The 22,224-nt window shown below is 42.1% G+C and overlaps 2 protein-coding genes across 6 annotated transcripts; both read left to right on the top strand.

The window, feature by feature from the left end:
* The first annotated feature begins 290 nt into the window (after positions 1-290).
* On the top strand, positions 291-13,156 carry hps5 (HPS5 biogenesis of lysosomal organelles complex 2 subunit 2). 4 transcript variants are annotated; one of them, XM_051380651.1, is made up of 23 exons: positions 291-474; positions 2,680-2,803; positions 3,054-3,164; positions 3,309-3,373; positions 3,458-3,650; positions 4,785-4,915; positions 5,608-5,826; positions 5,906-5,977; positions 6,111-6,199; positions 6,356-6,534; positions 7,000-7,158; positions 7,514-7,673; positions 8,702-8,819; positions 9,212-9,349; positions 9,512-9,580; positions 9,681-10,243; positions 10,810-10,930; positions 11,019-11,168; positions 11,260-11,379; positions 11,654-11,767; positions 11,859-11,965; positions 12,056-12,347; positions 12,694-13,156. In XM_051380651.1, exons 2-23 carry the CDS (start codon positions 2,696-2,698, stop codon positions 12,752-12,754), a joined length of 3,339 nt encoding a protein of 1,112 aa, XP_051236611.1. In that variant the 5' UTR covers positions 291-474; positions 2,680-2,695; the 3' UTR covers positions 12,755-13,156. The 4 variants fall into 4 exon arrangements, with proteins under 4 accessions (XP_051236611.1, XP_051236612.1, XP_051236610.1 ...); XM_051380652.1 differs by having other exon boundaries at positions 2,674-2,803; XM_051380650.1 differs by lacking the exon at positions 291-474 and adding an exon at positions 540-931.
* A 1,224-nt stretch (positions 13,157-14,380) lies between these two features.
* Positions 14,381-22,029, top strand: epx (eosinophil peroxidase). Of its 2 annotated transcripts, none has more exons than XM_051380683.1 (17): positions 14,381-14,535; positions 14,637-14,724; positions 14,809-14,905; positions 15,000-15,175; positions 15,525-15,657; positions 15,754-15,883; positions 15,962-16,168; positions 16,956-17,322; positions 17,401-17,561; positions 17,646-17,904; positions 17,992-18,162; positions 19,142-19,379; positions 19,459-19,670; positions 19,747-19,911; positions 20,696-20,779; positions 20,894-20,990; positions 21,394-21,759. In XM_051380683.1, exons 1-17 carry the CDS (start codon positions 14,518-14,520, stop codon positions 21,446-21,448), a joined length of 2,658 nt encoding a protein of 885 aa, XP_051236643.1. In that variant the 5' UTR covers positions 14,381-14,517; the 3' UTR covers positions 21,449-21,759. The 2 variants fall into 2 exon arrangements, with proteins under 2 accessions (XP_051236643.1, XP_051236642.1); XM_051380682.1 differs by lacking the exon at positions 21,394-21,759 and adding an exon at positions 21,766-22,029 and having other exon boundaries at positions 14,383-14,535.
* Positions 22,030-22,224: the final 195 nt, after the last annotated feature.

The raw sequence follows: 22,224 nt of genomic DNA, 5'->3' as shown, positions 1-22,224 counted from the left end.
CAAGTTTTCACAAGTTAGACTGTTTTCTTTTTGCCATGATACTTTGTTATTCAGGGCTTCACCCACAATAGAGTCACAGTAGATCACAAACCTCTTAAGGAAGTCTTCATAGTCAATCAATATCCAAAAGATCACTATAAATTACAATTTTCCCTTGTAGCAACTTCCAAAAACATTGGATAATATTACATTAAATATTACACCACCTACAAACCCACCCAAGGACCCCTGTTGGTCCCTGGACCCCAGTTTGAACAGCATCCCTGGGCTGGTAGGTTGTCTGGAAACCACTTTCAGGAAGTGTCCTCACATCAGCTGAGCGAGGCTGTGACAGGTCGGCTGGCTGCAGTCAGGGTGGTGTGACACTGACCGCCGACTTTCTCCCAGGAAAGTGACCGAGAGCAGCGATGTAAAGCCGGCGGGTTGCAGTGGAGGCAGTGGGCGGTAGCGCTGGAGTGTCACTCCGACCGTTTGGTGAGTTTAACTGACGAACGAGTGAATGGCAACATCACTGTCTTCGCTAGCTAGCATGCGTGCTAACTTGTTATGGCAAACACAGTGACACTGAGGCTAACTGGCGTACTGAACAGAGTCCTTATTTTTATATTCATTAAAATAAGCCGTCTTAGATATTTAACATATCTATGTAGTGCTGGTATTTACTTTATGTTAAGATGTTCGGAGTTATTTTCATTTTGAAAGAAACGTTAGCGCCAGTGTCAGCAGACTGGTCTCGTGATGCACGACCAGCCGGTTGAATCGCTGCTTTCAGTTGTTTGCGGCGCACTGACTTAATCAATAGGCTCAATTTGCTGCGGGTACTCAACGAAAACTTTTAACCGAAGCGAGCCGTCCAGTGATCCAGTCGACCGAGCCGCAGTAAAGTGACATTAACCGGGACCGAGTGAGCACGGAGGCTTCACATGTCGAGGTTAGTTGACGGTTGTTAACGTTAACGTTGGAACGTTGTTGGTAACGGTTAATTAGAACGTCTGTGTCAACGTCTGTGTCCTCGCTTTAGTTCTGTACTCTTCAGGAGACATGTTTGAGGTACCGGTACTTTCCTTGGGTATTTCCACTTCATACCACTGTTACTCCGCTATAGTTCAGAGAGAGACATACTGCACAGTTTACTCCTTTACATCTATCTGACAACTCTAGTGACTTTAATTCAATTATTGCCAAAGCAAGTGTAAATATTAGTAAGAAAAAAAACTAGAAAGAAAATCAAAAGTAGACTTGTAATTCAAATAAGTGAGATTTTGTTTGGTTTTTTTTACAATAACTTCTACAACAATGAAAGGCTTTTTACATGTTAATGCTATAGATAGTGGTATTTTAATAAAATATAAACACTTTTGTACTCCTGATACAAGATGGAAGTTGCCTTTTAATACTTTTTCAATACAGGACTTTTATATTATGCATACTTTGTTATTTTTATTGACATATTTACATAGCACATACACTCGTGGGGGAACATTTACAAGAACACATATCATCCACGTCAAATCAACAACAATCAATGTGTTTATGGCTACTTTGACTTTTCAGTAAGGGATCTGGGTACTTCCTCCACCGCTGACCACGAGGCACAAAGCTGACATACAAATAACAATGAATAACAATCAGTAAAAAGCACCCCATGGCTCCTCAGGTTCAACATATCAGGTAGTTTGTTATAATACGATGAAGTGCTTTTTTTTTTTTTGTCAGTGTGTGAAAATTCAAGCAAACAAGTGGGGGGGGAAAAACAGGTTCTTATGAATGTCTCTGGATCCTCTTGATGTAAAGCTTTATCTTGTGTATCTGGACCCCTGTACATGGCCATTATAAGGGCCAATTTTACATTTCTGCCCCATGTTTGTTTAGCAGGTCAATTTGTGTACATCCTAAACCCCAAACACATTCCTGGAGCAGTACAGTGCAAACAGATACAGAGGTCAGAGTTGACTGCTGCTTCTCTCCTTTTTTTAAAATACCCCTGTCAACTCCTTTAATGCGTCTGAGGACATTTTGTTTTAAACATTTTTGTAGCATACACACTGTTGTTTTTTTTTGCCAGCAGTATCTGATTACTCTGATGAGCTGCAGCTTTAGTTTTGCTTCTGCTTCCTCATAAGTTCATTAAGTCAATAAAAGCCAAACTAGAGTGTGTTGTGCTGCATTTTGATCTGAATTGAGTCCTCTGGTCCTGTTTAAATATTGTTTCTGACAATATTAACTATCAGCTCCACTTATACTACACTAAATATGACAACAGTTTCCTCCTTGTAAAAATCGGCCTAAAACGTAATTGTGTATGCATGTGGAAGTTAAAGAAACTCCCACCCATTCAAGATGATTCATATTTATAGATTTATTGACTATAGTTTCTTCCTCATGGTTGCATTTACCAGAAATGTCAACAAAACATTTCCTAAATCATAAAATATCTTTAAGTGTAGCTTTGTTTGCCATGTAAGTACATGATTTACGCTCTGATGAGGGAGTTTTAACAGGCTGGAAACTGTGTAAAGTGGAGTCATGACTGGTCAATTTGAGAGGGTTGTTGAACTACACTGAAAGTCACAGATGCCACACCACTGAGGGCCACGGTATCCGAGGAAGCAGAGCAAAGACAAGTCCCTCACATTTTGTTTTCCCTACTTTGCTGACTTCTCTCTCTGTCAGTTATAGAGGATCACCAGTGAAGATGCCTCTGATACCAGTTGTACCAGAGAACCACAGTCATGTACTGGCAGAGTTTGACTGCCTCGATCCACTTCTGTCTGCTCTCCGACTAGACTCTGGCAGGCTCAAGGTAGGTTTCACCCTCACATGAAGTTGATTTATAGTAGCTTTATATTTAGTATCTTAAAAGTTCTACAGAGTGAATTTTTATATATATATACTTTAAATAGTTATTGTACCTTGTGTATGTCACCAAAACTCTTTTTTAATCAGACTTTAAAGGCAGAAATATGTCTGGTGTGGGTACAACATTGTTTCACTAACAATGTATATGAACAGATCAGTCAACTCTTTCTATATGTGACCCTGTTGTGTTACAGTGTACCTGTCTGGCCGTGTCAAGGAAGTGGCTCGCATTGGGAACATCCGCCGGAGGATTGCACCTGATTCAGAGGGAGGGCTGGAAACAAAGGCTCATCCTCACACACAAGGTAATATATGACTGAGTACCTATTGTGCAGACATACAGATATATATATATGTTGTTTTGCTGTTAACTGATACAGTTGTATTTGTATCTGTCAGTTTCTCTTAATTTCTTCTTAATATCTAACCCATCTTGCGCTCTCTTTCAGGAGGGATCTATCACTCAGGTGGCGTGTTGCCCTCATGATGAAGACTTTATTGCTGTTGCAACAAGGTTAGAGTCACTCAGTGAACTAAAGAAATGTTTCATATTCATCTACACTCAACGTATGGTTCACAGTGTTTCTCTCTACTCCAGTCAGGGTCTGGTGGTGGTGTGGGAGCTGCAGCTAGAGCGGCGGGGGCGTCCAGAGAGAGTCAGTGTGTCTTGGGAGCACCGAGGTCAGGCTATCACTGCGCTCTGCTGGGACACCAGCACGCTCAGAGTTTTTGTTGGGGACTCCGGAGGCAAGGTGTCTTTTCTCCGTGCAGGATCCTCCAAGCTGGGCAAGGTAGGGACTGCCAGACAGTGAAAATAAATTAAATGTGACTTTTGGAAAAGTTTAGGCACTTTCTAGCTGATACACTAGTTTACTGTAATTTCCGGACTGTTGAGCGCACCTGAATATAAGCCGCACCAACGAAATTTAAAAAGAAAAATTATATATAGGCCACACTTGTCTATAAGCCGCAGGTGTCCACATTGTAACATGAGATATTTACACAGAAAGTTTATTTTAATTTTTAATTAAATAAATGCTGCCGTCTCCAACAGCTCTCCATCGATTCATTGATGCCAAGCTTACGTGCAGCAGCTCTTCGACAGCCAGATCGATTGCCTTTAACTTAAAAGCTGCATCATGTGCATTTCTTCTTGTGTTTTCCATGATGAGGGTGTGTGCATGATGCGCAAAATGATTGAATGAATTGAATGAATTCAAAACACAATCAAACTAGCATCTTCCTCGGCGCATTATCTCTTCCACCTGTCTGTCTCACTCTAGCGCTTCCTGCTAGAGCGCCCACTGGAGGACGTTAGCCCGTAAAAATCTATAGATTAGCCGCATCAATGTTTAAGCCGCAGGGTTCAAAGCGTGTGGAAAAAGTAGCGGTTTATAGTCCGGAAATTACAGTAATAAGGTCTCAGAACTTAATCAAATCAGCAGGCCTTAAGGTGATGGAGGTTAATGAATTCTCTGACCCTTCTAACCTGACAGCATGTTACAGGTTAGACAGTCCACAATCATAGATACCGTCAAGCAGCTGACTAAGAATCTAAAAATAAAGCTAATCGACTCTTCATTAATTGAACTTAATTAGTTCAACAAAGTAAGGTTGTCTTATTCCCCAGACTTAAATATGAAGTGAATATTGGTGGTTTGATCTTCATTGTTTATTTCATTGTATGCAATAATGGAAATAAGGTAAAATGTATCTTCACTCTTGGGTTTTGCTTTGGAAAATGTTTTCTAGCTATGTAAAGTCTAAGCAGACTGTAATAAATAGGTAAAATGTGCAAAAAGTATAAGGAATTAGCTGATTTTATGTCCAGTAGATGTTTAAAATGAACCAGTGTCTCCACTTTATGTACTTCATGTCCATGCATTAAGCGATTATTTATTTGATATTGTCTTTTTTGTGTCCAGGGGTCAGCGTTCGTGATCTTCCCTGTTCAGACTGTCACCACTGTGGACTCCAGAGTGGTTCAGCTCGGGTACCAAGATGGCCGCCTGCTGGTGTCTTCCCTGAGTCGCTGCTACCTCTGTGACACAGAGCGGTGAGTACCATCATGGCTGCATCTCTGACAGAGAGAGACTCTTAAGAGGGTCCATGTTTATGCCCCCATATTTTTAAAATATTGTTCCTACTTAGAACTAAGAACCAGTGTAAGTTTTAGTGGTATCTATCAGTGAAGAAAATGTGAAAAGCCCTATCTAGAGCCAGTGTTTGGTTGGTCTGTGAAAACATAATTGTGAATATTATATTCCAATAGATCCTCCTAAGTGTTACATACTGGACCTTTAAGTGTCGTTTTAGAAAAATGCTGAATCCATATTGAAATGGTTGACATACTAGTTTTGTTATGATTTATTGAGGATTCCTCACTATCTCTTTTAAAGTGATCTTGGCTTTGTAATGAAATAATTTATATGTTTACTTAAGATATTTATTCTCTGTATTATTTGTCCTTGTGACCCTGTAGAGGATAATATTCAAGTTTTATTTATTTTTAAAGTTTAACCATTATGTTTAAAATAATAATGCAGCTGAATCTATGGTAATTTGGGTGGTATAGTAATCTCACTGAGACTTTTTACACACTTTATATGTCTTGTTTTATCTGTATGTTTTGTTGTGTGTGGACCCCCATTGTGTGGCTGCTATTGGCTAATGGGGATCCAAGAATAAAGAATAAAGAAAAAAATGTCTTCTAAAAACAGCTCATGTTGTGTCTTTACCTGCCTTCAGGGAGAAGTTCTGGCGCGTTGGAAATAAGGAGCGTGATGGGGAGTATGGAGCTTGTTTTTTCCCTCAGAACAGAGGATTATTAGTTGGTCAGCCCCCACTGCTGTACTGTGCCCGGCCAGGGTCTCGAATATGGGAGGCCAGTTTTAACGGCGAGGTTCTGAGCACCCATCAGTTCAAACAGCTGTTAGCGTGCCCTCCTCTACCTCTCATCACTTACAGGTACTGATTGATCCTGCTCTTAAATGGTCTTCTTTAAAAGGAGACGGACTCCTAATTTGTCTTCTGTTCATGTGTGCAGAAATGAGCCACATTACAACCCAGTGCAGAAGAGCCCCCAGTCAGTCGCCTTCCCTAAACTGCTTTATTTGGGGTAATGTTACATATAATTTATATGTTTTATTATCAGAGTTGTTAATCACCATCATATCCACATCATTAAATACAAGACAAATACATCAACAATGTCAGACTAATTGTACTCTTTTATTTATTTTTTTGTGTAGAGACCAAAACCTGCTGACCTGGACAGATTCAGCCATTTATATCTTCACACCTCAGAATGGACAAGTGCTTCTGTGGACTGAAGTCAAAGGTGTGTTTGCTGCTTTCTCCCAAAATACTTTGGACCATACGTACATCGTCATTAATAATAACAAGGAAAGGATCATCATTTATTTAATTTAGCATTAAATCCAGACCGTTTGCTCCTATTTGATTTACTGTAAACTGATCCAAACCTGTTTTGTAGACTTGGTTGATATTGCAGTCTACCGCAGCGAGCTCTTCTGTCTCCATGGCAGCGGACGTCTGTCTCATCTCTCCCTGTTATCCGCTGAGCGCTGTGTCGAGCGTCTGCTACGGAGGGAGTCCTGGCCTCTAGCTGCTGCAGTCTGCTGTATGTTCCAGCACATGATAACCACCGGCAGGGTAAGATTGCTGCTACTGCCATGCTAACGTCTCTGTGTAGTGTGTAACCTAGATTCCTGTATTATCTGGGCTAAGCTGTTCATATGACTTCCTGAGTTTCCAAGAGTAAAGCACAGAATACCTACCTGTTCACCTGAGGTGTCTCACCTTGACCGGCCTAGCCACAAAAATAAACAAAAATGTGCAAGTTCTAGATATGACTCCTACTATTGACAAAGAAACAATATTATACTTTAAATAGAGATTATCTCAGTAGTTAAAATCTTAACACGGCACATAAATCACCCGACTTAGGTGAGTCTGCTTTTGTGTTGATGGTGAAATACAAATGTGAAATGCACATGCAGCAGGTCAAAGTAAAAGTAAATCAAAAAGCATTTTAGAAATCAGATTTCAGAGCTCACCTGTGTGGAGGTGTTGATAAAACATTGATGACAGCGTTGCTTATTCTTCCTGCTTATTCAGGCCAGGAAATCAATTCCCATCGACCGCCTTGAACATCTCAGGTCCCAGCTCAGTCCCAGCACACACCTGGAGCTGACTGGCCAGCTGGAAGAAGTCATCACTAAACTCGAGCCTCTGGACTCCGCCTCCAGCAGCCGCAGAAGTAGCATCTCCTCACATGTAAGTTAAAGTAACTTTCTGTAGATGATTTCTCTGTATAAACATTTTGTCCGGATAATGGCTGTAGACGACAAGCACCCCACTTCCATTTCAATTACTTTTCTTTGGGAGCCATTGTATCCTGTTGCTATGGATACCATTCAGTTAAGGAAGGATGAAGTGTCTCTGTGGCATTACATTAAATTGGTTGTCTGGTAAGGTTATACATCATGGTTTGATTACTTTGTCTCCTGTATTTCACACAGAAGCAGAGCGAACAGTTTTATTATATGAGCCAACTGAAACTGGAGCACGCAGCTTCTGTAAATCTGTATACACGTTAACAAATGCGTGTACTGATATCGTTATTATCCAGGAGAGCTTCAATGTCCTGGACTGTGGCATCTATCGTGTAATCAGCCGCAGAGGGAGTCAGTCAGATGAGGAGACGAGCTCCCTCATCAATCAGTCCATGTCGGAGGAGGAGCGTCTCAAAGAGTTCAGTTTTGTGCAGGAGGAAGATCAGGTGGATCATGGTAAGAGATCATCAGCTGACTAATGAACAAATATTGTTAACATAAATGTCTGCTATCCTAAATGTACAAAACTGTTATTTAAATTAATATAAAGAACATTTCAGGGTGTCAATACTTACCCATTAGCACAGTCTAATTAAAAATAAAATAAAATACAATTTTAATAAATAAATAATAATTATTAGTTGTAGAAATCATAATTAGAATTAACAACACAATGATATTGATTATAAACATCTGTTTTGTTATATCTTCTTCTTAAAAACAATTTCTTTTTCTTTAATTTACTCACTCTGGTACAAATATGAATGAGGAACACTGAAAGATCCCCTATGATCACACACACTCTTTGTTGTTTCTTTCTTCACTCCTTTTTCTCTGTTTTTGACTCTCTCTCTCTTTCTCTTTCTCTCTTGCTCTCAGCCTCTTCTGAGTTCAGTGTGAAAAGAGAGTGAAATTATTTTCAGCTTTACATCTACCGTTCTATGGAAATCCCTGAAAAATAAAAAACAAAACATGAAGGAAACATTTAAGAGATTTATAAGATATTTGTATTTTGGTCCAGATTTATCAAAATAAAACTAAATAAATGTGATAATAATTTTACTCTTTGACTCTTATCTCTGTTGTCATAATGATTATATGTACCTGTTTCTAAAAGTCTTGTATGTTCGCCACTTAAATTAATATATTAATGACTTGATTTTAAAAAATCGCAAAATCAATTAATCAATACTGATTGCTGTACCACTGGATTACCGATGGGACCTGAATGATTACTCTGATGACTGACATGCTTTGCCAATATAATCACACTGTTAATATTAAGTTTCTTGTCTGTTCCATTGTATCACACATATATCACCATTTTGGTTTTTTTTGCATTGTGCAGCATTTAATTCTCTCTATAGTGGTGTCTGGCACCTTTGCTTCATCTGCTTGCATTATGTCCTCTGCCTCTCATCATTCCCCTCCGGTACTCCATCCATCTGTGTGTCCCTCTGGCTCTTGCCCCAATCTTTATTCAGATCCACAGAGCAGTGAGCGTATGGAGGCTGAGCGATCTGAGCAAGGCCTGCAGTTCCACCTCCCCCTCTCATTCCGCCCCAAACCCCCTCGCATCGCACTGCAGGCCGTCAAAGACAGGTGAACATCCAGAGAAATACAACTTTAAACAACTATAAACAGAAGAATAGGAGGTCATGCTATACAGGCACGAAGCTCTAAGGTGTAGCTTTGAGTTTTTGAGCTCACTGATGAAATGATTTATTTATTTATTTTACTTACGAGGATGAAACTCCTACAATATCCTGTTGTTCAAGCGCAGCTGTGCTTTTAGACAGCTTACTTCCCCTTTCCACTGAAAATAATTTAATTCACATGTTCATCTGTGTAGCAGCATATGGCAGGTTTCATTTCCAAGCATCACACTCAGTCATTTGTCATATGTTTGCTGCTCTGGTTGTCAGATTGTAGACCAATCTAACGTCATCGAATTGGTGAATTGGTGTTTTATTGTTCAATTTTCTTTTTCTCAGTGTTTCTAGTTTTGTCAAGAAGACAACAGAGAAGATCAACACCCTCCAAATGAACTCTGAGCTCTGGCAACGATCCGAATTCAGAGAAGGCGGACAGGCTGACACCACAGCTCCATACTCGGAGGAAACGGACAATGAGTAAGTATGGACTTACTGGACTGGGACCGATTTCTACTGAAAACAGACGTGTGTGTTGTTGTTATAAAAGAAACTAGTTACTTTACTAGTTTTTTTTCTTTGACCTGAGGACAAATAACTTGTACTTCAGATAAAACCAGTGAATTATATTTGTCGTCACAGAGTTTATGATGAAATGCCGAACACAGAGGCCGACATGCAGGAGCTCAGATCAGCAACAGAGCGAGCTATGTAAGTACAAAAATCCCAACTGCAAGCTCACAACCTTTTTCACCGGTTTTAATAGTAACGTCTGAATGCACATTCACTTGTTACATTTTCCTAACATCAGCTCCCAGATCCAAGACCCGTTGGTGCTACTGGATCCAGTCTGCCTGGGAGAAACTCTGCTGGAGTGGCTGCCAGTGCTGGAGCGAATACTCGGACCTGAAGAGCAAGGGTCAGCTGCTGCGGGCGATTCAAATGTGGATGCACCAGGAGAGGAGAGGTGGGAGAGGCATTATCTGAACTCCTGCTCAGAGCAACAAGAGGAGTCTTCCTGCTCATCAGGAGAACCAACAGAGAGCATCACAGAGGAGAAGAAAGAGTCTCCTGAGATCGGGGGAACAGGGGATCAGTCTGACTCCACTGAGAATGGTAGCCCTCCTGAGCCTGTTCGAGTGGTGTCTCCCAAACCTGTACCATCGGATCTCCTGGATAATCTCACCCAGCTGGCAACGCTGTACACTGAGCTGAGCTGCTTCAGAAACCAGGAGAATGAACAAGCATTGGGGTGCACAACTTTCCTGCGCCGCTACTTCTTTCTGCTGGACCAAGAGCGTGTGAGAAGAATGTGCCTGCTGTGTTACCAGGAGCAGCCGGAGGTGCAGAGCTCCTTCACTGAGGCCATGTTAGGTCAGAAGCTGCTCCTTTAATCACCTGACCGTATACCTACTTTGGTTTAATCTGTTTTTCCCCATATTTTATTTTCAGATTTCAAATTTCACAGTTAGAGAAAGAAAAATACAGAAAATGCTCAAACAAGAAACAAAGATGTGCAGCTGGATTGGACCTTCAACCATTTTTAAGACATAGAGAGTCTGATTATTTCCAGTCTAGCAGTATGTTTGTTTTTTTGCTCCAGCCATGCCCAACACTAAAACTTGTCTGTGACGATATAAAAAAACTAACCAAGTAATTAGGAAGTGAAGATCTGGTTAGATCTCTTACACTAGAAAACTTATATTGCATAAAACAGAACACAACCAAAATAAATGAGCTTGTTAATTTCTGTTACATAACGTTAAACAAGGTTAAACATTCTTATCTACAATTTGTAATCCATGTCTGCGACTCAGTCCCTCATTTCAGACCTCATCTAGTAACTCGATATTTAAATCAGAGGCCTGTGAATCTCTAAAACTCTAGTGGTTTAATCTTAAAAGGTTTTGGAAAATCAACCATTTTGTCGTTCTCTGTAGATCTCACTCAGTCCAGTAAGGTGCTGGAGGTTATTCAGAGAGGTGATTTGCTGAGATCACTACGCAGTCTGAGGGAGCTGCAGGTGTGGAGTGCACCTCCTCTCCTCGCTCACTTACACAGGTCAGTGTACATATTTCTTTCTAACACACTCATCACATACTTACATACTAACAGGCCTTGTAAAGTAAGTTCACTGTGTTATTACTAGGCTGTATGAGAAGCACGGGGAGGCGGCTGTACGCTCGTTTTCCCAGTTCTACCCTACGATAACTCCTGCTGACGTAATGACCATGGCTCAGCAAAGCCACTTCCTGGCATACCTGGATAATCTGGTCCAATCACGAACAGAGGAGCACAGGTATGTGTCCCATTTTAATATTTTTGTCAAAGACAAAAAAAGACAGTGAATTTGCTTTGTTCCTGAATTTTACATTCATTTCCTCCTCTAGGTTGTCATTTTTGCAGTCCCTTCTTGAACCAGAATCACTGAGACAGGATTGGCTGGAGCTCGCACTTACCCACGATGCCCCTCAACAATGTGATACTCTGACTCCTGATGGACAGCCCAGGTCTGGTTCTGTTTGTCTGTGTGTGACAAATAACGTTTATGTTCCTTTAATTCATTTTTAACACTAACTTTAAGGCCCAGTAAGTTTTCAGTTTGAGGTTATAAATCAACCAAAATATAAAAAAACTAGACCTGGATGGATTTGACCTGAGCTGCTCTCATGGGTACATTTCACTACCTGATTCTATTTATGCCACAACCAGGTAAAATGAAATGAAGTGAAAGTAAAGTATAATAATAATTGTAACAGTGAATTCATGTGACTCTTGCTGCAGGTGGCATTCGCATTGTTTCAGCTGGGGTTATGGACGCCTCCTGTCTCTCCTGATTCATCTTCCTGCAGACCTGTCCTCCAAGCAGAAGATGGCAGAGACTTGCCGCAGTCATGGGTACTTATAATTATCTTGTCTTTATTCTTTGCTCTTGATATTTTGGTGGTGATTTTACATATAACCTTCTGTATAATGTGTGTGTGTACAGGTACTGGACGGGCTACCTCTACCTCTGCTGTGAGCTGCAGCGTCGCACAGAAGCGTTCACCACCGTCTGTCAGCTGGATGATATCAGTCTGCTGGAGGAACCTGAGGGTAAAACCAAAATCTTTCATACAATCATAGAAGCAGATCTATAATCTCTAATGTGTGTCAGGAGTAAGTGAGATACATTATACCTTCCAGGTGTTGAGCCCCAGACATTGGAGGAGTGGAAGCTCTTGATCCAGTTATCCCAGCGGTGCAACGGTGTGGGAGACTCAGAGCAGGTCACTGGTGTGAATGGAAGCAGCTGGTCCAACGGCTCAGCTGACTGTGGTGGAAAGATCAGCCCAGAAAACCTGACCCTGATGCTGGCTCGGAAAGCTGGGCCCGACCGCGCCATGACCGTCCTGGAGGAGTGTGGAGTGCAGCTGGTCCTTTCGCCGCACTCCAAACTGGTCTGCGAGCTGCTGAGAGTCACTGAGAAGAGGCAGAGGTGGGTCAGGGAGCTGGTTACCACATCAAATGTTTATAAGCACACAAGAATGGGGAGGTCCGTGTTGTGTTTTTAGTTTTAGACAACAATGAAATCAAACCTATATGCAACTTCTACATTGCTCTTCCCCCTGCAGATCCTGACTAATGAGGGGATTTTCTGACATGATGAAATTCTGTTTTGAAGGCTTGAAATATTTTAGAGCTGCTCTTTTAAACCATCAACATCATTAAATCAGCCAGAATAAAACATTTGACAGGTTTCTCAGTTGTTTGTGGAGCATGAATTTGAATAGACCTGATTTTTGTAGGTCTCACAGTAATGTATCTGTTGTTTCCTGTTTCAGAGCGATGATCCAGACGATGCTAGAGCGCTGCGATCGCTTCCTCTGGTCTCAACATGCCTAACTAAAGATCGCCACTGTGTGGACAGCAGCTTCTCTACAAGATAACTAACACTGTATGTAAATCTCCCCAGTAATTGCTGTTGAAGCTGTGACTTAATTAATGCACTGTAAAGCTTTCCAGTTTAAGTGAATGTACTTGTCCTCCCAGTGAAAGCAGTATTATCTTTTTAACTTTACAATTTTTTGCACAGGTCTTTCCAGTATTATCCTCTTCCTTCAATTTACCTGCCAATTTTATCAGTACTCAGATGCATGTACAGGGGTATCGTTACATTCAGGTTAAATACTTTTTTTGCATGTACAGGTAGTAAGATATCTCTATGACAAAAAAATGAACTGTCACTAATACAAAGAAATGCTCTAACCAGGTAATAATGTGTGAATAAAAGCTGTCTATATGAAACCTCTTATTATTTGTTGTTATTTTAAGAACCAAAGGTTTCAGTCAGCATGATGATTGTCAAGCCTGGTGAATGTGTATCTTTATGTTGTGTATGCATGTCGATAACTTTGGGAAAAAGAGAGAGATCAGCTGTAAGAGTCTCTAATCCAACCGATTCATTAATAATTGTGTGCTTTTGTTTGTTTCTGCACACCAACATATAAATCTTTAAAAGGTAATTCATTTCAAATTACAGAACAAAATCCAACTTATCCCTAGTGTCCAGAAATTTTGATATTTTTGATTTATTTATTGAGGTTTTGAGATAAAACCAAAACAACCAAAAGAATCCACATAACTAAAGGCCGTTATGGAGAGGTGGGGAGAGCCGGTGAACTGACTCAGTATGTCAAGTATTTTTGAGAACAAACGATTTCTACGTTTCAGAACTCGAACATCAACAGCATGTACAGTAGATGATGGGTAACGTGGCACAACAGAGATAACATTAATAACAACGTAATGAAATGGGACTCATGACTCATTTGATGGTATCACACACCTGGAGCATCAAAGGGCAGAAACGGGCCGAGGGGAATCTTTCACATTTGAGTTTTAAAGGCTTAAAGTGGACACTGCCAGGCTCTCTGAGTGATTAACTGACCTTTCTTTCTGAGCCTCAGTGCTTTTTAATTACCATCCTCATCCTCGATTCTTCATCATTTCATAGAATATTCACCTTCTTCATCTATCAGCCCACCCACCTGTGTGTGTGTGTGTGTGTCTGTGTGTCTGTGTGTCTGTGTCTGTGTGTCTGTGTGTCAGTGGCACAAAGACAATCACAGTGAAGGTTTTGGCATGTGGCAAAGACAGAAAAAAATTGACCTTACATGTCATTGTGAAATCCTTTTCATTTGCTACTAAAGTAGCTTAGACTGTCAATATTTCAGCTACCTGTATTTGTTCACTGCGACAAAGATATATGTTCCCTGGAGGGATGGATAGAGTTGTTTAATTTAATCGAAATGATCCAAATATGACAGAAGGTTTTCATCAAGAGAAGACAGAAGTAAATTTGATTTGAAAGGTTCTTAGGTCGAGGCAGTGAGTCCAGTGTTTGATGTTGCGTTCCTGTCACCAGGAGGACAGATAAGGGGATTCTGCACATACCTGTTGGCCCGGCTGCCAGTGTATAAATGGCAACCTGGACACTCAGAGCCGAACACACACACACACACACACACACACACTCACACTCACACACCGGTTGGCTCTCAAGATGAGTCACGGTCAGCGCAGCAGTAAGATACTATGAGCGTGATCAGTTTTCTAAACCTGAAGTGAATCCTTTCTACACAGATTGAACAGTTTTAAGGTTCTAGATGGACACGGCACTCATGGTGAGTTTCTGTTTTTACTTTCTTCTTTAGCTTTAATTGATTTAAAAAGAATAAAGTACCACATTTCTTGAGATACTCAGCTAGATGTGTTCTGGTTTCAGGTGTCCGTCTCTCTGCTTGGACTGGCTCTTGTCCTGCTCTCGCTCCCTGAGCATGCTTCACTAAACAGAGAATTTGACAACACCTCAGGTAGGATTTCTGGTTGATTATTAACTGACGAGACCAGGTACTGAGCAGCCTTTATAACTGGGTCTGTGTTTTCTTGTGTGGTAGTTTTAGGAACTGTTTATCCAGGATCTGAATTTGTTAAGGAGGCTCTTCAGAGGGCGATTGAGTTGACTGATGCTGCCTACGCCCGCACAAGCGAAAGGTACAAAACTGCCCCACTGCTAAGCCTAAATCATCCTTTGACCTCTATAAGGTCTTGTGTTGGCGCTAAAACACATAGCTATTAATGTTTCCAGGGTGAAGAAGTCTTTGTCTGAAGGCGCCCTGAGACCCAGTGACCTACTGGCTCAGTTTAAACAGACTGAAGCCACAACCAGGACTCAGATCTGGGCTGCAGAATTGCTGGACAACACAGTGGAGCTGATCAGAGAGATGGTCTACACTCACACTATGGTGCAGCCCGACCCTCATGGTACTGAACAGCAGCAAAACACAACATTTATATATATTTGTTTATTTCTAATAATGTAACCTACTTTTAAACCCATGGATCACTTTTCCTTCACTGTCCAGCCAGAGGAGGCACAAAAAAGTCAAAAGCCTATTTGAATATATGTTAATTTGTTCCTCTGTGACCCCAGTTTGCGTTACTTTCTTTGCCTTTACTCACACTTTGGGTAATGTGACAGAGACCCACACAGCCCACTGGAGGGCCCAGAATCAAGGTTCAGTTTTCTGGCAACCACTCCAAGCAAAGTGAAGCCAGCTGGGGTTTTTTTTATTTGTATGATTTAGGTGTTGTTTACTGTGTGTTTATTAAGAGCTGCTGAGTGAAAGAGATGTGGAGAATCTGCTGCAGGTGACGGGCTGCTCTGCAGAGCTGCAGAGACCCAGCTGTGACTCCGACTGTCTGTCTGAGCGCTACAGATCTGTCACAGGAGAGTGCAACAACAGGCCAGTGTTCACACAGTAAAACATGCTCTGTTACATGTCTCGAATGTATTTGCTATTTATAACTGTGTGTGTGAATTGTGATCTTGTCCTGTTCAGACAGCATCCCAGATGGGGGGCTGCAAACATCCCTTATTCCCGCTGGCTGCCACCAGAGTACGAGGATGCGTGGGGGACACCCAGAGGCTGGGACCCGGCGCACACCTACAATAACGCCACTCTGCCTCCGGTAAGAGTCCTACAGCAGCGTTCCCTCGTCCTCTGTTCTGTGAGCTGCTCTAGCTCCAACACTCTGTTTGCTGTCCAGGTGCGGCTGGTGTCTCAGGACGTGCTCTTCACTCACAACGACAACATCTCTCTGGACTCCACACTGTCCCACCTGCTGGTGGAGTGGGGCCAGTGGATAGACCACGACGTGGTACTGACCCCTCAGAGCCCCAGCACAGCTGCCTTCAGGACTGGAGCTGACTGCACACACACCTGCAGCCGGGACACGCCCTGCTTCCCCATACAGGTGCATTTTACTATCAGCTGCTTCTTCCCTCCTTAAGTAGTCCTTTTTCATTCTATATGCTGTGTCTATGCTACACCACCTTTAAAATTCAAATACGACACATACAATACATTCACAATTAAAACACGGTAAATGAATGTGATGGACATTACATGCAAACTTTATCATTGTCTTATTAAGTTATGTCCACTTTTATGACCCATCTTCACCAGTTATATACTGTCTATCGGCTATGATCAGGTCATGCAAAGAGCAACTATTTTTCTTTCCTTTTCAGAGGACTAAAGAAGTAAAGTTAACCTTTAATACACAAAACTAAAACTTTGGGCAGCAAAAAAAGGATTTTTCTACTCTTATCTTATCCTGTTAATCGTCCTGCAACCTCTCAAACTTATCTTGTGACTTATTGGGGGTCCCTGACCCTCAGGTTGGAAACCATCGTTCTGAAAGGAAAAGAAGCAAATAAATATCTGGTAAACTGGATAAGTTTAAATCAACATTACATTACTATCACCACTGTTTTAACCAAAATGTATAAGATAATGGAAGAAATGTTTGTGCCGCAAATGCTTGATATACGTAGTAAAATAAATATATGAATTGTTTGAATATTCCTGTATATTATATATATTTACAGTGCATTGTATGACTAAAATATACATACATACTAAAATAAAATATAGAAAAGTAAATCTAAAAATAAATAAAAAATCTGTGTTTTACTGGTTAAAACAAGAACATTTGTTTTCATTCATTGGAGATAAAAACCTAAAACCTCTCTTCCCAGATCCCTCTGTCAGATCCTCGCTATGGCGTCCAGAGTTGTATGCCTTTCTTCCGCTCCGCTCCCAGCTGTGTTTCTGGAGTCCTGTCTCATCGCCACCGAGAGCAGCTCAACGCCATCACCTCCTTTGTTGATGCCAGTATGGTGTACGGCAGCTCCACCAGTCTGGCCTCGGCTCTGAGAAACCACTCCTCTCCTCTGGGCTCAATGACCCTCAACTCCCAGCACTCGGACCAGGAGCTGGCCTACATGCCGTTCCTGCCACGCCTGCAGGCTCACCTTGACCCCTGCGGCCCCCGAAACTCCACCACGTCAGGGGCATCAGACAGATCCAAGCGCCTGAAGAACACCACATCCTGCTTTCAGGCTGGTGAGCGAGCACATGTAGTCAGCTGTCTGCTCTCTGCAGGCTTCAGTGGAGCTGTTGTTCATGATTTATGTTTCACAGGTGATTCAAGAGCGAACGAGCATCTGGGAATGATCGCGCTGCACACGCTCTTTCTGAGAGAGCACAACCGGCTGGTCAAAGAGCTGCAGCTGCTAAACCCTCACTGGAGCCCCGACACCCTTTATCAGGAGGCCCGAAAGATCATCGGAGCCGTTCACCAGGTATCAGCAGCCGCTTCAGCCAGACATCCATTCACCTCAGCCTACATGAGCATTCCCAGCACTCTAACTCCTTTACGTTTCCAGATCCTAACATGGGAGCACTACCTGCCGCGGGTTCTCGGTGAGGGCGCCATGTCTCGTCTAATGCCTCCCTACGAGGGTTACGATCCAGAGGTGGATCCCAGCATCGCTAACGTCTTTGCAGCCGCTGCGTTTCGTTTTGCCCACGTGACTGTGCAGCCAGTGGTTAATAGGCTGGGTCCAGGATACACCGCTAACTCCCAGCATCCCCCGCTGCCTCTGCATCATTCATTGTTCGCCTCTTGGAGGGTGGTGCAGGAAGGTAATGAACGATGGTGTCAGCACTAAACTCAGATGACAATGCAGTTTACTCATGTTTTCTGCCTCTCTCTGTCTCCTGGCGTGTCAGGCGGCATTGACCCTGTGCTGCGCGGTTTGTTGCTGTCTCCGGCCAAGCTGCAGACTCCAGGTCAGATGATGGTGGAGGAACTGACCGAGAGGCTGTTTCAGGCACAGGGAGGTATGCCTCTGGACCTCGGGGCCCTTAACCTCCAGAGGGGCCGGGATCACGGCCTGCCAGGTACCAGCTTTCTTACTTCTGGCACAGAACAGTGTTACTGTATCACTTTATACTGAAAGTCTGCTGCTGACTGTCAACATTTGTTTTAACAGATTGTATTTGTGTAAAAGGAACAGTTTTAATGGTGAGGTTTTGATTGGCAGTGACATTTCCTGTTGACGATTTATACAACTTAATTTGTCCCTCTGGAGCTAAATGACTGCAGCCATCGTTCATATAATGAGTTACATGTGTGTCTGTTGATTCACGAGCCAGTACCAGATGTGGGAATGTGTGATAATTAGCCATCTGTCCAGATGCTCAGTAGTGTAGTAGTAGTTGTCTGAATAAACATGTCATGTCATGAGACAAAAGTAGTTAATTGATTTAGTCAACAGTAGAGCAGCGATGTGTGGAAATAAAGGCTTAACCAAAACACAAATGTATCCTTAAAAAGGATCAGAATTGTTTTGCCACCCAGATCCTGATGAACCTTGTCATGTGAAGGCCCTGCGCACACACCCACACAGATGTTTTCAGTTATTCCGGCTGACTGGATCTCAGGTTTGAAACTGGGTGGAGCTCTGCTGGGAATTATGTGAAGTCATCAAACCCAGTGTAGCAACAAGAATAGGTGCGCTTCAACACCCAACTGGCACAGAGCCGCATTGAGCTGGTTGGGCGTGGCACATGCCGCTTACAAACACCTGCAATGACACAAAATACTACATGTACCAACAGCAGACCGATGAACGCAGCGCATGGCTGGCAACAGTAGACAGGTCGCACACTCTGTACCTGCCCACACAGTCCTGAGAAGAAGAATCAGGCAAAATAAGCACCTTGGGTCTGTTGCCCCATTTTTTATTTCATTGATGTGTTTTATCTCACTTTGATATTTAGTCAAGGTGGTCTTTGGTTCAGTTATTCAAACCTTGTGTTTAATGAGTTGTTTTTTTTTTAACTCTTAACGTGCCGTCTGTCCCGTCTCACCCATCAGGATACGGCTCGTGGAGAAGGTTCTGCAGCCTCTCCGTTCCCAACACTACATCAGATCTGGCTGAAATTCTGAGTAACTTAACTTTGGCTAACAAATTCCAGCTCCTGTACGGGACCCCGCACAACATCGATGTGTGGGTGGGGGCCATCTCTGAGCCCGCTGTGCCTGGAGGGCGAGTCGGGCCGCTCCTGTCCTGCCTGCTGGCGAGACAGTTCAGAGCACTGAGAGATGGGGACAGGTAAAGACCAAATCCTGATGTTAAATAATGATCATTAAGATAAAAGAAGGTAAGTCTACGTCTGTCTTTGTCTCATAAGGTTTTGGTGGGAGAGGGAAGGAATGTTCACCAGCACCCAGAGGAGAAACCTCCACAGCATCTCTCTGTCCCGCATCATATGTGACAACAGCCACATTACTCACGTCCCCACTGACCCGTTCTCACGCACCGAGAGACCGGAGGACATGCTGGCCTGTTCACACCCGCTCATCTCCCACCTCGACCTCAGCCCGTGGAAAGAACCAGACGCAGGTGAGGAGGCAGGAAAAGAAGACTGTGAGATATCAGGTTCGTGTGTTGTGTTGTAATGTCTGGATCTCTCTTCCAGATCCCACTTGTGGTCCAATACCCAGGATTCAGTCCGGCTACTCGATGCTCTGCAACTCTGTGGTTCTGTATCAGTGTCACTCTGGCTTCAAGCTGCTGGGATCTTCATCTGTCAGCTGTGATCCAAACAGCCAGCAGTGGAGCCCCACACCCCCAACGTGTGACGGTACGAGGCCTAAACCAGGGCCTGGAGACATGACTAGTCCTTCTAAAGAAGTATAGTGTATCGCAACATCACAATATGGCTTATGTGTACAAAATCACAAAACAAACTCACCAAAACTCTTCTTCCCAACAAGGTACATTAGCTGTTCTGGAGTGTTCGAGTGCATCACATGATATGTATTGTAGACGTTCAAACTTAAGTTTCATGGCACCACACTGGCGATCCTTGAACACAATATCTCAGGAACGCCTTAAGAGAACTTATTAGAAATTGGCCCAAACGTCCACTTGGATTCAAGCATGACCTGATTAAAAGTTGGTGGTCAAAGGTCACTGTGACCTCACAAAACACCTTTTTGGCCACAATTAATTGGACAATAAATTGGTGACACTTTTGACTCAAAGGTCACTGTGACCTCAAAATTACCTTGACAGACTCGTTAAACTAATTATAATATTTTAAGTAAAACTTCCCCCATGGTGACAATAAAGAAAATATCTATTTCAAATAGTTCGTGAAGAATGTAAAAATGACACCTGGGAAAACTCCCGTCTGCTGAGGAAGATCATGTGGTGCAATCAAAAGCTCCAGAAGAGCTACTAAATATAAACCTTGAGATGAAATTGCTGTCAACTATTCCATCATTGGTTTAGACAACACTTGATATCATCATGTATCATAATGCTAAAATATCTTCATATGATGATTTCAGTGATGATCAATAACTGAACATTAGATACAAAATGTCTGATTGATTTCTGTTGTTTTTGACTGATTGTTGCAGATATCAATGAATGTGAAGAACAATTTTCTCTCTGCCCACAAAACCTGGAGTGCCTCAACACACCGGGTTCCTTTATTTGTTCAGGTTGGTTTTATAATTGTGAAGCATTTTGTAACTTTTGTTTTGAAAAGGACCAAATTGTATTGCTGAGATATTTAAACTTGTACAACATATATGAATCTTTCACTTCTGATGCAGAACCCTCCTCGCTGTCTGCTGTCTCTGTTGTCACTGCGGTGATAGTAGTGATCGGAGGTGTGGCCGGGCTGCTGACCATAATGTTTTGTTATCGAAGGTGAGTCACTGTAGGTAATCAGTTTAATGGACACAACCTGGGTCCATATTAAGTCATTTTATTCAGCACTACAGGACTGTTGACTAGAGCGACAGCAAATGTTACGCCTATAACTTCTGATCTCTGAAGGAGAGAAACAAGGTCCAATACATAGTATGGGGTAAGGATATCTCTATTCACGCCTGTAGGCAGATGTTTATAAGTGCTCCTACACATACAAACATCCATTATCACATCCGTCATCCTTCAGCTCGATCGCCGCTCTTCACCAAGCGCAGCTGAACAGTGGAACAACACTATCTCGTTCCTCTCCTTCAGGAAATAGAAGTTACAATCATAACATTTCATTTATTATGTTGGTTCTCTCGGTACAACACATTTAGTATGTGTTCATGCCCTGTAGAGCAGCCACCGACCCAGAGTCCAACCTCCAGCAGTGGTACAGACAAAAGTTGTAGAGCTGTAGGCTGCAGGGATAACCTTTGGTGTTTTTTGACCGTTAACAGTGAGAAGGATTTATCATTCATCCTCCGATAAACCATGTAAGTCCAAACTGATGTCCGGCACGTCATCATCATCATCATTACGTGTGTACCATATGTATCCTATATGTGTTGTACCGAGTGAATCGACTGAAAGGGAACAGACGTAATAATTATTAAAGAGGTGCATATTTAGTAAATTGATAATTAAAATAAATAATTTATTTATCCCAGAAACATAATGAAACATAATAGTTTTAAAGTGAAATATAATTAAACTATCTGTTTTGCAGATATTTTCCCAAGAAAGAAGAGTTGGTCAATGCTGGATGTTGCCAGAGGAAAAACTAAAAAGAGTTTGGTCAGCTTTGTTCTAATGATATTATATATATATATGACCATTATTTTACTGTCTTCAGTATTTTGGCACCGACCTGTTTTTAACAGTCTATTAGTAGAATATTTTGTCTTGTTAATTTATAATAGCCATACGACAGATGAACAAATCAATGTTGTACATTAAAAATCATCCCTGTTGTCGAGCAGGTGAACTCGTATGATGGCATGTTTTGTCCTCTGACTAAGCGTTATGTCACTAACCGGTCTTACTGTACTCACTCATTAACGAAGAGTCAAACTGTTTACTAAGGCCTATTATTAACGTGGTAATCTGTGTGATGAGGCCATGGAAACACAATAACAAGTGTACAAAAGTCTTTTCAATCCGGAAACTAAACTCTTACTGGTCTGTT

This window comes from Dicentrarchus labrax, unplaced genomic scaffold, assembly GCF_905237075.1.
Source record: "Dicentrarchus labrax unplaced genomic scaffold, dlabrax2021, whole genome shotgun sequence".
In the NCBI taxonomy this organism is placed as follows: domain Eukaryota; kingdom Metazoa; phylum Chordata; class Actinopteri; family Moronidae; genus Dicentrarchus; species Dicentrarchus labrax.
The sequence above is the reverse complement of the archived record's forward strand: the minus strand, read 5'-3'. Positions and strand labels throughout refer to the sequence as shown.

What these genes read in the sequence shown, in the direction of transcription:
- hps5 (XM_051380649.1), top strand. An exon ending in TCAGCAACAGAGCGAGCTAT is followed by an intron (nt 9,581 to 9,680) that starts GTAAGTACAAAA and finishes TCCTAACATCAG; the next exon opens with CTCCCAGATCCAAGACCCGT. An exon ending in TCACGAACAGAGGAGCACAG is followed by an intron (nt 11,169 to 11,259) that starts GTATGTGTCCCA and finishes TTCCTCCTCTAG; the next exon opens with GTTGTCATTTTTGCAGTCCC.
- epx (XM_051380682.1), top strand. An exon ending in GGTGCAGCCCGACCCTCATG is followed by an intron (nt 15,176 to 15,524) that starts GTACTGAACAGC and finishes GTGTTTATTAAG; the next exon opens with AGCTGCTGAGTGAAAGAGAT. An exon ending in CCGGGATCACGGCCTGCCAG is followed by an intron (nt 18,163 to 19,141) that starts GTACCAGCTTTC and finishes CTCACCCATCAG; the next exon opens with GATACGGCTCGTGGAGAAGG.